At 35.6% G+C, this 15717-nt stretch overlaps 1 protein-coding gene across 4 annotated transcripts; it reads left to right on the plus strand.

Moving 5' to 3' along the window:
* Positions 1-2764: 2764 nt before the first annotated feature.
* LOC106093248 (uncharacterized) lies at positions 2765-11308 on the plus strand. Of its 4 annotated transcripts, none has more exons than XM_013260285.2 (4): positions 2766-2821; positions 3379-3513; positions 9829-11104; positions 11162-11308. In XM_013260285.2, exons 2-4 carry the CDS (start codon positions 3458-3460, stop codon positions 11246-11248), a joined length of 1419 nt encoding a protein of 472 aa, XP_013115739.2. In that variant the 5' UTR covers positions 2766-2821; positions 3379-3457; the 3' UTR covers positions 11249-11308. The 4 variants fall into 4 exon arrangements, with proteins under 4 accessions (XP_013115741.2, XP_013115739.2, XP_013115738.2 ...); XM_013260284.2 differs by lacking the exon at positions 2766-2821 and adding an exon at positions 2897-3294; XM_013260286.2 differs by lacking the exon at positions 2766-2821 and adding an exon at positions 3220-3238.
* Positions 11309-15717: the final 4409 nt, after the last annotated feature.

Below are 15717 nucleotides of genomic sequence, written 5' to 3' on the forward strand. Positions count from 1 at the left end.
GAACTTTTTTCTATACGAAAAATGTTCTTCCAAACTTTTTTCTATACGAAAAATGTTCTTCCGAACTTTTTTCTATACGAAAAATGTTCTCCCGAACTTTTTTCTAGACGAAAAATGTTCTGACGAACTTTTTTCTATACGAAAAATGTTCTGACGAACTTTTTTCTTTACGAAAAATGTTCTGACGAACTTTTTTCTTTACGAAAAATGTTCTGACGAACTTTTTTCTTTACGAAAAATGTTCTGACGAACTTTTTTCTTTACGAAAAATGTTCTGACGAACTTTTTTCTTTACGAAAAATGTTCTGACGAACTTTTTTCTTTACGAAAAATGTTCTCCCTAACTTTTTTCTTTACGAAAAATGTTCTCCCTAACTTTTTTCTTTACGAAAAATGTTCTCCCGAACTTTTTTCTATACGAAAAATGTTCTCCCGAACTTTTTTCTATACGAAAAATGTTCTCCCAAACTTTTTTCTATACGAAAAATGTTCTTCCGAACTTTTTTCTATACGAAAAATGTTCTTCCGAACTTTTTTCTATACGAAAAATGTTCTTCCGAACTTTTTTCTATACGAAAAATGTTCTTCCGAACTTTTTTCTATACGAAAAATGTTCTTCCGAACTTTTTTCTATACGAAAAATGTTCTTCCGAACTTTTTTCTATACGAAAAATGTTCTTCCAAACTTTTTTCTATACAAAAAATGTTCTTCCGAACTTTTTTCTATACGAAAAATGTTCTTCCGAACTTTTTTCTATACGAAAAATGTTCTTCCGAACTTTTTTCTATACGAAAAATGTTCTTCCGAACTTTTTTCTATACGAAAAATGTTCTTCCGAACTTTTTTCTATACGAAAAATGTTCTCCCGAACTTTTTTCTATACGAAAAATGTTCACCCGAACTTTTTTCTTTACGAAAAATGTTCTGACGAACTTTTTTCTTTACGAAAAATGTTCTGACGAACTTTTTTCTTTACGAAAAATGTTCTGACGAACTTTTTTCTTTACGAAAAATGTTCTGACGAACTTTTTTCTTTACGAAAAATGTTCTCCCGAACTTTTTTCTATACGAAAAATGTTCTTCCGAACTTTTTTCTATACGAAAAATGCTCTTCCGAACTGTTTTCTTTACGAAAAATGTTCTCCCGAACTTTTTTCTATACGAAAAATGTTCTCCCGAACTTTTTTCTATACGAAAAATGTTCTCCCGAACTTTTTTCTATACGAAAAATGTTCTCCCGAACTTTTTTCTATACGAAAAATGTTCTCCCGAACTTTTTTCTATACGAAAAATGTTCTCCCGAACTTTTTTCTATACGAAAAATGTTCTCCCGAACTTTTTTCTATACAAAAAATGTTCTCCCGAACTTTTTTCTAGACGAAAAATGTTCTCCCGAACTTTTTTCTAGACGAAAAATGTTCTCCCGAACTTTTTTCTAGACGAAAAATGTTCTCCCGAACTTTTTTCTAGACGAAAAATGTTCTCCCGAACTTTTTTCTAGACGAAAAATGTTCTCCCGAACTTTTTTCTAGACGAAAAATGTTCTCCCGAACTTTTTTCTAGACGAAAAATGTTCTCCCGAACTTTTTTCTAGACGAAAAATGTTTTCCCGAACTTTTCTCTAGACGAAAAATGTTCTCCCGAACTTTTTTCTAGACGAAAAATGTTCTCCCGATCTTTTTTCTAGACGAAAAATGTTCTCACGAACTTTTTTCTGTACGAAAAATGTTCCCCCGAACTTTTTTCTTTACAAAAAATGTTATCCCGAACTTTTTGCTATACGAAAAATGTTATCCCGAACTTTTTTCTATACGAAAAATGTTCTCCCGAACTTTTTTTCTATACGAAAAATGTTTGCATGTAAATGTTTTTTTTTTTTGCATGTATTCGTAAGTCTTTTTCCTTTATGTATACGATTGTTCATTGTTTGTATATTAATATGTATTACCAATATAGATCTTTGTGGCCTAAGCAAGCAACAGAAACTGTCTACTTTCGCTAGGGAGGATGAATTCCTGGCAGTCACAAAGAAATAAAGAAACTCAGTGGATATCACAGATAGGAGTGTTGACTTTGGTTGGCATATTGATCCAAAAGCCTATATTTTTGTGAATACCTTAGAAACACATACAACTTGATTAAGTTGCTCATATATGTATAAGGATAGAACGATAAGCCAAACTTAAACAAATGCGAAAATTAAAAATGGAAAAAATTCAATTAGCAAAAAATTGCAAATTATGCCCACACTTTAAAATTGAAATTTTTAAGTAAGCAGGCATTAAGTTGTTTAGCATGAAATTGGAACACCCACCACTATTAAGCAAAGGAAGCAGATTCACTTAGACATTACAATTCATCCCTACCTTCGTATGGTGGTGGGTAACACTTCATGTTGAATCGTTGCTTAGAGTTTGAAGACAATACCCGTATACACGTATTAACAGCGATAGCATACCTTTACTTAAACACCTGTTATATTAGAATGGGCTCTTTCTCTCTCAAGAGCTCATTATTATTTCTCTATACTTCATACAAATAACACTGTTTACCAATATTTGCTCTCACTCTCTCTCTCTCTCTTTCTTCCTCTCCATGCTTAGTACTCTGTTGTGTATATGGCATTTGTGTGTTTCATTATGCTGTGGGGGGTTGGCTGTGTAGACATTGTTGTTGGTAAAGTCAATGTGCAATGATAGCGGCTGGTCGAAGACAGATGTGTTGTGTTGCTCTCCGCTTGGTTTAGTTTATTCGATTATTTGATGGGAATAAGTAGTTCGGTGTTGCGATTCTTTGCTGAACCACATTTATAAATCAAAAGTAAAAGGAAATAGGAATAGGAAAATATAATAATAATTAAAAAATATATAAAGTTAACAAATTTCTATGGAAAAGTACATGATATTAAATTCTAATATAACAGTTTTGTGTTCTTTTTTGTATATTTCTATGATCATATAAAAGTGGTATGCTCTCAGTGCTTGGCTCTCTGTTATGTATACAGAATTTTGTTTATTTCATTACACTCCATCCACCTTTGGTGAATGAGTTGTGTGGTGGGGAGGGTGTGTTTGGCTTTGAAGGCATTGTTGTTGGTATCTTCTCTCTATGCCTTGATAGTGACTGGTCGAAAACAGATGATTTTTTGTTGCCCTCTTCTCTGCTTTGTTTAGTTGGTTCGTTTATTTCATGGCATTAAGTGGTTCGGTGCCATTCATTGCTGTAATGAATACATTTGTGAGCTAAAAATAAAAGAAAAACAATTCAAAATAAAGTGAATATAGTGAAAAAAAGTATATCAAAAGAAGGGAATTTTACCTAAAAAATTAACTGAATAAATAAATGAATGAGATAAATAATAAAATAAAAAATTTTAGTTTTGTCATGATCTTATAGCACTCACCTTTGTTATTTAATTGATCTACGCATCAGCATACATTGGTCGCAAGTTCATATATGGAAACATTCAACAAACATCAGCTGGCCATGGCGAAAGAGAGAGCTATTGAAAAGTAAGTTGAATGGCAGACCCACTAGGAAAAAACTTCTGCAAATGGGAAGCATACAAATAACCTCAAAGGGGGCGAGTAAAATGATCAAGGCAATTGAAAGGTATTTGGGTGTAGAGTAAGACTCAAGATATAGAGGCAGACAGATTTTGCCACGGATTTTTCCACTCCACAAATTCGATATACAGACTGAACATGATAATATGGGACCCTAGTGAAAGTCTTAAGCAAGCAGTGTAGGACACTGATATCAATATTTGGGTTAAAGTATCGGTAGCGTTGAGTGTCATAAGGCCCTATCACTCCTTAAAATGTGCATATACACTCATAGAAAAAAGCCTGCTGAGAGTAGCAAACACTGTTTGCTGACTCTTGGAAAATAAAATAAAATAAAATGAAAGAATTGATTTTAATGTTTTGAAAGAAATGAAATTGCCTGATCTCAACCAGAAAAAATTACTAAAATAATCAAAACAGGCAGTAATAGCCCAACATTCCACAGATCATGCTTGGTGCCCGAAACAAAACAAAATTCAAGTGATGAAAAATAGCAGTAAAAAGGGGTTTCAAATAAAAGCAACAACATCCAACAATGAAAAATAACCACAAAAAAGTGTTTCAAATAACAAACAACAAAACCCAACAATGAAATTTAGCAATAAACAAGAAGTGAAATTGGGAGATTGGTTTATATGGGAGCTATATCAGGTTCTTGGCCTATTTGGACCGTACTTGACTCTGTTATTAGGAGTCATAATGGAATACCATCTACAAAATTTCCGATGAAAATTTAGGCTTTCAAGGGTTCAAGAAGTCAAGTCGTAACAAAACTCCACTCGGGTAAAAATTGCCAAATCGGTTAAAAATTGCGGTTTCCAGGTGCTCAAGAAATATAATAGGGAGTTCGGTTTATATGGGAGCTATATCAGGTTATAGAACTATTTGAACCGTACATGACAGAGTTGATGGAAGTCATAACAAAACATTATTTGCAAAATGTGAGCCAAATTGAAGACAAATTGCGGCTTACAAGGGCTTAAAAAATAAAATCGGGAGATCGGTTAATATGGGAGCTATATCAGGTCATGGACGGATTTCAACCGTACTTGGTACAGTTGTTAAAAGTCATAGCAGAACACTATGTGCAAAATTTCAGCCAAATCGGACAAAATTTGCGGCTTTCTGAGGCTCAAGAAATCTAATCGGGAGAACAGTTTATATGGGAACTATATCTAAATCTGAACCGATATGGCTCATTTGCAATCCCCAACGACCTACATCGATATGTGCAAAATTTTAAGGGGCTAGCTTTACGCGTTCGTCCTCTATAGTGATTTTGGCAGACGGACGGACAGGTATGGCTAGTTCGACTCAGAACGTCGAGACGATCAAGAATATATACTTTATCGGGACTTAGATGAATATTTAGAGGTGTTACAGACGGAATGACTAGATTTGTATACCCTCATCCTATGGTAGTGGCTATAATTAAACAACTTTTGCATTTCAGCAGATATTTATTTTAATTTTTAAACCCTCCACCGTAGGTTGGGGGTATACTAATTTCATCGTTCCGTTTGTAACACCTCGAAACATGAGTCTAAGACCCCATAAAGACTCTATATTCTAGATCGTAATTACATTTTAAGTCGATCTAGCCATGTCCTTCAGTCTGTCCGTCCGTTCGTCGGTCGAAAGCACGCTAACTTTCGAAGGAGTACTGCTAGAAAGTTTAAATTTTGCACAAATACTTCTTATTAGTGTTAGTCGGTTGGGATTTAAATGGGCCAAATCGGTCCACGTTTTGATATAGCTGCCATATAAACCGATCTTGGGTCTTGACTTCTTGAGCCTCTAGAGGGCGCAATTCTCGTCCGATTTGACTGAAATTTTGCACATAGTGTTTTGATATCACTTCCAACAACTGTGCGAAGTAAGGTCCTAATAGGTCCATAACCTGATATAGCTGCCATATAAACCGATCTTGGGTCTTGACTTCTTGAGCCTCTAGAGGGCGCAATTCTCATCCGATTTAGCACGAATTTTGTACAACGGCTCCTCCCATGGCCTGCAACATACGTGTGCAATACGGTCAGAATCGATCTATAGCTTGATACAGCTCCAAAATAAAACTGATCTCCCGATTCCGCTTCTTGAGCCCCGAATCGGACTATAACTTCATATAGCCGCACCTCCGTCCTTTTTCATTATACTTTGTTTGCCTAAAAACAGTTACTGCGCAAAGAACTCGGCAGATGCGACCATGGTAGAGGGTATATAAGATTCGGCCCGGCCGAACTTAGCACGCTCTTACATTCTCTAAAATTCCCTTTATAATTAAGCAGCAGGCATTTTCAGCAAACAACAGACTTTTCAGCAGTAAGCCTGCTGTTCTAAAATTGCAGAACTCCTGCTGTCATATCAAAACTACTACAGCAAAATAAACTACTTACAGACATGCAGACAGTGTTTGTTTTTTTTTTTTTGTCAGCAGACTTTTTTATATGAGTGTACCCTATTCCAAGAGAAAGTAAAGTTAACTGGTTGCCAAGTACCCTTTTCCAAGAGGAAGGGTAGTTTAAGTACACTTTTTTAAGGAAAGTGTAGTTTTTTAACACTTTTCCAAGGGAACGGGTAGTTTAGGTATTCTTTACCAAGGGAAATGGTAGATTAAGTACCCTTTCTCAAAAAACAGGGTAAATTTAGTACCCTTTTTCATGGGAAAGGGTAGTTTTAGTTTTCTTTTCTAAAAGAAAGGGTAGTTTTGATATGCTTCCCCAAGGGAAAGGGTAGTTTTAGTACCCTTCTTCAAGGGAAAGTGTAGTTTATGCACCCCTCTCCAAGATTTCTTACTCCTTTTTAAGGGATATGGTAGTATTATTACCCTTTTCTAGGGAAAGGTTAGTTTTATTACCCTTTCCCAAGGGAAAGGCTTGTTTTTTACACTTTGCCAAGGGAAAGGGTAGTTTTATTACCCTTTTCCAAAGGAAAGGGTAGTTTTATTACCCGTTTCCAAGGGAAAAAGGTTTTATAACAATTTTCCAAAAGAGAAGGTGGTTCTATTAACCTATTCCAAGGGAAAGGATAGTTTTGAGACCCTTTTCCAAGGGAAAGTGTAATTTTATCACTTTTTTCCAATGGAATGTGTAGTTTTATTACCATTTTCCAAGGTTAACGATAGTTTTATTATCCTTTTTCAAGCGAAAGGTTAGCTGTATAGGCTAAAAGGTATGGTGCTACTACCCTTTTCAAAAGGAACAGGCAGTTTAAGTACCCTTTTCCAAGGGAAAGGGTAATTTTAGTGATAATTTCAAAGGGAAAGGGTAGCTTCATTACCCTTTTCCAAGGGAAAGTGTACTCTAATGACTCTTTTCTAAGGGAAACGGTAGTTTTATTACCTTTTCCAAGGGAAAAAGTAGTTTTGTTGACCTTTTCCAAGAGAAAAATTAGTTTTGTTGCCCTTTTCTAAGGGGAAGTGTAGTTGTAGAAACCTCTTCCAAGGGAAAAATTCGATTTAGTAAGGAAAGGGTAGTTTTATTACCCCTTTTCAAGGGAAATGGTAATTTTATTATCCTTTTCTAAGGGAGAGAGTAGTTCTATTAACCCTATAAGAGGGAGAGGGTAATTTTATTACCAATTTTCATGGGAAGGGGTAGTTTTATTACCCTTTTCCAAGGGAAAGGGTAGTTTTGTTACCGCTTTCCAAGGGAAATGGTAGTTTTATTACCCTTTTCCAAGTTAAAGTGCAGTTTTATTAGCATTTTCCAAGGGATATGGTAGTTTTGTTACCCTTTTCCAAGTGAAAGTGCAGTTTTATTAGCATTTTCCAAGGGAAAGGGTAGTTTTATTACCCATTTCCAAAGGAAAGGGTAGTTTTATTACCCTTTTCCAAAGGAAACGGTAGTTTTGTTACCCTTTTCCAAAGGAAAGGGTAGTTTTGTTACCCTTTTCCAAAGGAAAGGGTAGTTTTGTTATCCTTTTCCAAGGGAAAGGGTAGTTTTATAACCCCTTTCCAAAGGAAAGGGTAGTTTTATTACCCTTTTCCAAAGGAAAGGGTAGTTTTATTACCCTTTTCCAAAGGAAACGGTAGTTTTGTTACCCTTTTCCAAAGGAAAGGGTAGTTTTGTTACCCTTTTCCAAAGGAAAGGGTAGTTTTGTTACCCTTTTCCAAGGGAAAGGGTAGTTTTATAACCCCTTTCCAAAGGAAACGGTAGTTTTGTTACCCTTTTCCAAAAGAGAGGGTAGTTTTATTACCCTTTTCCAAAGGAAAGGGTAGTTTTATAACCACTTTCCAAAGGAAAGGGTAGTTTTATTACCCTTTTCCAAAGGAAAGGGTTGTATTATTACCCTCTTCCAAAGGAAAGGGTAGTTTTATTACCCTTTTCCAAAGGAAACGGTAGTTTTGTTACCCTTTTCCAAAGGAAAGGGCAGTTTTATAACCCTTTTCCAAAGGAAAGGGTTGTATTATTACCCTCTTCCAAAGGAAAGGGTAGTTTTGTTACCCTTTTTCAAAGGAAAGGGTAGTTTTGTTACCCTTTTCCAAAGGAAAGGGTAGTTTTATTACCCTTTTACAAGGGAAAGGGTAGTTTTATAACCCCTTTCCAAAAGAAAGGGTAGTTTTATTACCCATTTGCTAGTGAAAGTCCGGTTTATTACAATTTTCCAAGGGAAAGAGTAGTTTTATTACCCTTCTCCAAATGAAAGGGTAGTTTTATTAGCATTTGCTAGAGGAAGGCTTATTTTACATCCTTTTTTCAGGAGATAGGGTAGTTTTACTACCCCGTTTCCGAGGAAACGGTAGTTTTTCTACCCCGTTTCAGGGAAAATGGTAGTCCTATTACCTCTTAATGAAAAGGATATGTTTATTGCTCTTTACCAAGGGAAAGGAATTTTTTTAAACATTTTCAAAGGGCAGGGTAGTTTTATTACATCTTTTCAAGGCAAAGGGTAGTTTTATTACCCTTTTCCAAGGGAAAGGGTAGTTTTATTACCCTTTTCCAAGGGAGAGGGTAGTTTTGTAGCCCTTTTTTCAAGGGAAAGGGAAATCACGATATCGGTTGAACGCGTAAAGCTAGCAAAGATACTTACTATTGGTGTAGGTCGTTGGGGATTGCAATAGAGCCGATATATAGAACCGGCATATAGAACCCATCTCCCGATTTGACTTCTTGAGCCCATGGAAGTCACAATTTTTGTCCGATTTGGCTAAAATTTTGCAGATGGTGTTCTATTATTACTTTCAACAATTGTGCCAAGTACAGTTCAAATCGGTCCAGAACCTGATATGGCTCCCATATATACCGATCTCCCGATTTTCTTCTTGAGCCTATGGAAGGCCCAATTTTTGTCCGATTTGACTGAAATTTGGTCTATAGCTCCCATATAAACCTGTCTTTCGATTTAACTTATTGAGCCTCTGGAAGCCCAATTTTTGTCCGATTTGGCTGAAATTTGGTCTATAACTTGATTGAATTCTTACAAGCTGCAATTTCTGTCCGATTTGGCTGATATTTTGCATGTGGTGTTCTGTTATGACTATCAACAACTGCGACAAGTACAGTCCGAATCGACCTTTAACCTGATATAGCTCCCTTACAAACCGATCCCCCGATTTGACTTCTTGAGCCCATGGAAGCCAAAGTTTTCATCCGATTTGGCTAAAATGTTGTAAATAGTGTTCTGCTTTGACTACCAACAAACCTATGCAAATATTTAACTCAGCTGCATACCTTGAGATTGACTGCCTTCACCCAGGACCAGACAGTGCTAAAGGCCATATTGGTATTGCCCCGCTTGAAATGTCTGCAATTTTTTTGGATCAATTTCATGCCTTTAAGTTTTGAGGAGAATTTTTTCCTACCTGTGCAAAGTACGGTTTAAATCGGTCCGTAACCTGATATATCTACCATATAATCCGATCTCCCGATTTGACTTCTTGAGTCCCTGGAAGCCAAAAATTTGTCTGAAATTTTGCACATAGTGTTCTGTTATGACTTCCAACAATTGTGCTAAGTACAGAGCAAATCGGTCAAGAATCTGATATAACTCCAATGTAAATCTTTCTCACGATCATGCTTTTTCGATTCCTAGAGCTTTAATTTTTGCTAGTATGACAGTTTGGTATGTAGAAGTGGTAGTGTTTTTAATACATTTTCGGTATTATGGTGTTTTTAGTAGTCTTTCCCTTTGCGTTCAATAAAGGCCTCCCAAGGGACTTCTCTCTCATTCTTCGGTGAAAGTGTCTGTGACAGTGTTAGTGGCTACGCTTGCATTTGTATTTCAAATTGAGTTTTTTTTTTCTTTTATTCTCATTTGCAGATTAAATTTGGGCGATAGTCTAGATTTGACTTGTTCTCTGGAGAATTTATCTCTCTACACTCTCACCACACTGCCTATGGAAATTCTCTTCCATATTTTCGAGCTGTGTGACCTGAAGGACTTATTGAGACTGGCAAAAGTGTGTCAACATTTTCGCAATATAATCTCGGAAATTCTTCAACAAAGATATCGCAACTTCATCTACAACTATTTGACCTTTAAGTTTTCTCAAAATCTGGAAGATGCTGATATCTCAGATATATGTCTGCTGTGTGGACCAAAGGTGGAGAAGCTACGTTTTAGCACCTATTTCAATATGGATTTGTTGAAACACATTGAATGGAAAATGGGCTGTAATCCCATGGAAAATCTGAAATTCTTCATCAATGATAATTTCAAAAGAAATCTCCAATATTTTCCCATGCTGCAAGAACTTGAGGTTCAAGGAAAGTTCCTGCAGGATCAAACAATTTTGGAGTTGGCCAAGAGCTGTAGAGGCCTAAAGACCATACGTCTGTTGGATGGGGACAATCGATTTCTGTGGGGTGAACATTTGGCCGATTTAGAGAGCATAGAAAATTTGGAATTGAAATGTTGTCGCAATTTGGATCCCAATCACCTGCTGGCCTTGACACAAAAAAGAGCAGTGAAATCCCTAAACATCATGGAATGTGAACACATGAAGGATATACCCAAAATGATAAACCTATGCAAATATTTAACTCAGCTGCATACCTTGAGATTGACTGCCTTCACCCAGGACCAGACACTGATAAAGGCCATATTGGAATTGCCCCGCTTGAAATGTCTGCAATTTTTTTGGATCAATTTCATGCCTTTAAGTTTTGAGGAGAATTTTTTCCTAGAGCTGGCCCATAACAGCGAGAAATCTTCGCAACTCTCCGCCTTGAAATTTGAAAATGATCGCTACTACATTGAAGATGAGTCCCTGCAGCAATGGACTCCTGAGAAATATGCCATAATGAGGGAGAATGTCTGCATAAATGGCCAAGCCTGGCTATGGACGGAGGAGGTTTTTAACAAAATATCACAAAATATGGAAAATTTCCCTAATCTACAACAATTGAATTTTCATTATTGCCGTTTGCTGAACTATGAGCAATTGGAAATTTTGCCCACATTGCTTAAAAATCTCAAAGAGATTCTTATCTGTGGTTGCCCTCGTCGAGAAGATTTACAATTTCACCAGCAATGGCAGGAGAATATGAAATGTCAATTGAAATTTGAAAGTTTCCTAAGTCTCAAGGAAGCCATTGTAAGTGGAGTTATTGTTAAAAGTCTTTTTTGTTAAGAAACTTTTTTTATCTTGCAGAGCCTTCAGGACGATGCCAGTGCCCGCCAATTTTCCTCATATTATCGCCGAGAGCCTGTCATGCGCAGTATTGAATGTCGATTTTAGATTTTTTTTCCAAATGTGATTCATATTAAAAATATTTTAATAAAGAATTTGATACTCCTAGATGGGAAAGGTTTTTGTTCAATAAAAGAAAATGGTATGGAACTGGGGGAACTGTAAAGAACGCCTTAGGAAAAAAATTGGTACTGAGGTAGACCAATCTTCGGGGAAGCCTGTTAAGGAAGAGACTTCTACCCTCGTGCTGAATGAAGCACCCTCAGGAAAATAATAAGGGCTACGGAAATGGATTTTCTGTACATTTTTGAAATTGTCGACGGGGTAACTTATTAAGGCCCATTTCCCTCTACGACGCATAGTTTAGGAGATACAACCAATTTAAAGTTTTCATAGAGAAATTTCGATTATTGATGGATTTTTTTTTTTCAATTTTTAAATTTTTGGAGGGAGTCACGAATTAAGGCCCATTTCACTCTACGACGCATAGTTTAGGAGATACAGCCAAATTGAAGTTTTAATAGTGAAATTTCGGTTTTCTATGGATTTTTGGTAAATTTTTCAATGTTCAGATGGAGTCATGAATTAAGGTCCATTTCCCTCTACGACGCATAGATTGGGAGATACAGCCAATTTAAAGTTTTCATAGTGAAATTTCGATTTTTGATGGACTTTTGGTAATATTTTTAATTTTCAGATGGTGTCATGAATTAAGGTCCATTTCCCTTTACGACGCATAGCTTAGGAGATACAGAAATTTAAAGTTTTTATAGTGAAATTTTAGAGGTTGTCACGAATTAAGGCCCATTTCCCTCTACGACGCATAGTTTAGGAGATACAGCCAATTTAAAGTTTTCATAGTGAAATTTCGATTTTTGATGAATTTTTGGTCAATTTTTAAATTTTTGGAGAGAGTCACGGATTAAGGCCCATTTCCCTCTACGACGCATAGTTTAGGAGATACAGCCAATTTAAAGTTTTCATAGTGAAATTTCGGTTTTCGATGGATTTTTGGTCAATTTTTTAATTTTTGGAGAGAGTCACGGATTAATGCCCCTTTCCCTCTACGACGCATAGTTTAGGAGACACAGCCAATTTAAAATTTTCATAGTGAAATTTCGATTTTTGATGGATTTTTGGTCAATTTTTCAATTTTCAGATGGAGTCATGAATTAAGGCCCATTTCCCTCTGCGACGCATAGTTTAGGAGGTACAGCCAATTTAAAGTTTTCATAGTGAAATTTCGATTTTTGATATATTTTTGTCAATTTTTAAATTTTTGGAGGGAGTCACGTACTATGGCCCATTTCCCTCTACGACTCATAGTTTAGGAGATACAGCCAATTTAAAGTTTTCATAGTGAAATTTCGATTTTTGATAAATTTTTGGTCAATTTTTCAATTTTCATATGGAGTCACGAATTAAGGCCCATTTCCCTCTACGACGCATAGTTTAGGAGATACAGCCAATTTAAAGTTTTCATAGTGAAATTTCGATTTTTGATGGATTTTTGGTCAATTTTTAAAATTTTAGAGAGTGTCACGAATTAAGGCCCATTTCCCTCTACGACGCATAGTTTAGGAGATACAGCCAATTTAAAGTTCTCATTGTGAAATTCGATTTTTGATGGCATTTTGGTAAATTTTTAAAATTGTAGAGAGAGTCACGAATTAAGGCCCATTTCCCTCTACGACGCATAGTTAAGGAGATACAGCCAATTTAAAGTTTTCATAGTAAAATTTCGATTTTTGATGGATTTTCGGTCAATTTTTAAAATTTGGAGGGAGTCACGAATTAAGGCCCATTTCCCTCTACGACGCATAGTTTAGGAGATACAGCCAATTTAAAGTTTTTATGGTAAAATGTCGATTTTTGATGGATTTTTGGTCAATTTTTAAAATTTTGGAGATTGTCACTAATTAAGGCCCATTTCCCTCTACGACGCATAGTTTAGGAGATACAGCAGCTTTAAAGTTTTCATAGTAAAATTTAGATTTTTGATGAATTTTTGGTCAATTTTTAAATTTTGGAGGGAGTCACGAATTAATGCCCATTTCCCTCTGCGACGCATAGTTTAGGAGATACAGCCAATTTAAAGTTTTCATAGCAACAATATCGACTTTTGATGGATTTTTGGTCAGTTTTTAAAATTTTGAGGGAGTCACGAATTAAAGCCCATTTCCCTCTACGACGCATAGTTTAGGAGATACAGTCGCTTTAAAGTTTTCATAGTGAAATTTCCCTCTACGACGCATAGTTTAGGAGATACAGCCAATTTAAAGTTGTCATAGTAAAATTTCGATTTTTGATGGATTTTTGGTCAATTTTTAAAATTTTAGAGAGAGTCACGAATTAAGGCCCATTTCCCTCTACGACGCATAGTTTAGGAGATACAGCCAATTTAAAGTTTTCATAGTGAAATTTTCGATTTTCGATAGATTTTTGGTAAATTTTTAAAATTTTAGAGCGAGTCACGAATTAAGGCCCAATTCCCTCTACGACGCATAGTTTAGGAGATACAGCCAATTTAAAGTTATCATAGTAAAATTTCGATTTTTGATGGATTTTTGGTCAATTTTTAAAATTTTGGAGGGAGTCACGAATTAAGGCCCATTTCCCTCCACGACGCATAGTTTAGGAGATACAGCCAATTTAAAGTTTTCATAGTGAAATTTCGATTTTTGATGGACTTTTGGTCAATTTTTAAAATTTTAGAGGGAGTCACGAATTAAGGCCCATTTCCCTCTACGACGCATAGTTTAGGAGATACAGCCAATTTAAAGTTTTCATAGTAAAATATCGACTTTTGAAGGATTTTTGGTCGGTTTTTAAAATTTTGAGGGAGTCACGAATTAAGGCCCATTTCCCTCTACGACGCATAGTTTAGGAGATACAGCCAATTTAAAGTTTTCATAGTAAAATATCGACTTTTGAAGGATTTTTGGTCGGTTTTTAAAATTTTGAGGGAGTCACGAATTAAGGCCCATTTCCCTCTACGACGCATAGTTTAGGAGATACAGCCAATTTAAAGTTTTCATGGTGAAATTTCGCTTTTCGACGTCCCTATGCGTCCCTCTACGACGCATAGTTTAGGAGATACAGCCAATTTAAAGTTTTCATAGTAAAATATCGACTTTTGATGGACTTTTGGTCAATTTTTGAAATTTTAGAGGGAGTCACGAATTAAGGCCCATTTCCCTCTACGACGCATAGTTTAGGAGATACAGCCAATTTAAAGTTTTCATAGTAAAATATCGACTTTTGAAGGATTTTTGGTCAGTTTTTAAAATTTTGAGGGAGTCACGAATTAAGGCCCATTTCCCTCTACGACGCATAGTTTAGGAGATACAGCCAATTTAAAGTTTTCATGGTGAAATTTCGCTTTTCGATGGATTTTTGGTAAATTTTTAAATTTTCAGATGGAGTCATGAATTAAGGCCCATTTCCCTCTACGACGCATAGTTTAGGAGATACAGCCACTTTAAAGTTTTCATTGTGAAATTTCGATTTTTGATGGACTTTTTAAAATTTTAGAGGGAGTCACGAATTAAGGCCCATTTCCCTCTACGACGCATAGTTTAGGAGATACAGCCAATTTAAAGTTTTCATAGTAAAATATCGACTTTTGAAGGATTTTTGGTCAGTTTTTAAAATTTTGAGGGAGTCACGAATTAAGGCCCATTTCCCTCTACGACGCATAGTTAAGGAGATACAGCCAATTTAAAGTTTTCATAGTGAAATTTTGATTTTTGAAGGATTTTTTGTAAATATCTTGAGGGAGTCACGAATTAAGGCCCATTTCCCTCTAGGACGCATAGTTTAGGAGATACAGCCAATATAAAGTTTTCATAGTGAAATTTCGATTTTCGATGGATTTTTGGTAAATTTTTAAATTGCCATATGGAGTAACTAATTAAGGCCCACTTCCCTCTACGACGCATAGTTTAGGAGATACAGCCAATTTAAAGTTTTCATGGTGAAATTTCGCTTTTCGATTTATTTTTGGTAAATTTTTCAATTTTCAGATGGAGTCATGAATTAAGGCCCATTTCCCTCTACGACGCATAGTTTAGGAGATACAGCCAATTTAAAGTTTTCATAGTGAAATTTCGATTTTTGATGGATTTTTGGTCAATTTTTAAATTTTTGGAGAGAGTCACGAATTAAGGTCTATTTCCCTCTACGACGCATAGTTTAGGAGATTCATCCAATTTAAAGTTTTCATAGTGAAATTTTTAAATTTTCAGTAGTAGTCATGTATTAAGGCCCATTTCGCTATACGACGCATAGTTTAGGAGATACAGCCAATTTAAAGTTTTCATAGTAAAATTTCGATTTTTGATGGTTTTTTGTCAATTTTTAAAATTTTGGAGGGAGTCACGAATTAAAGCCCATTTCCCTCTACGACGCATAGTTTAGGAGATACAGCCAATTTAAAGTTTTCATAGTAAAATGTCGATTTTTGATGGACTTTTGGTCAATTTTTAAAATTTTGGAGATTGTCACTAATTAAGGCC

Source organism: Stomoxys calcitrans, chromosome 3 (assembly GCF_963082655.1).
Source record: "Stomoxys calcitrans chromosome 3, idStoCalc2.1, whole genome shotgun sequence".
Lineage (NCBI taxonomy): Eukaryota > Metazoa > Arthropoda > Insecta > Diptera > Muscidae > Stomoxys > Stomoxys calcitrans.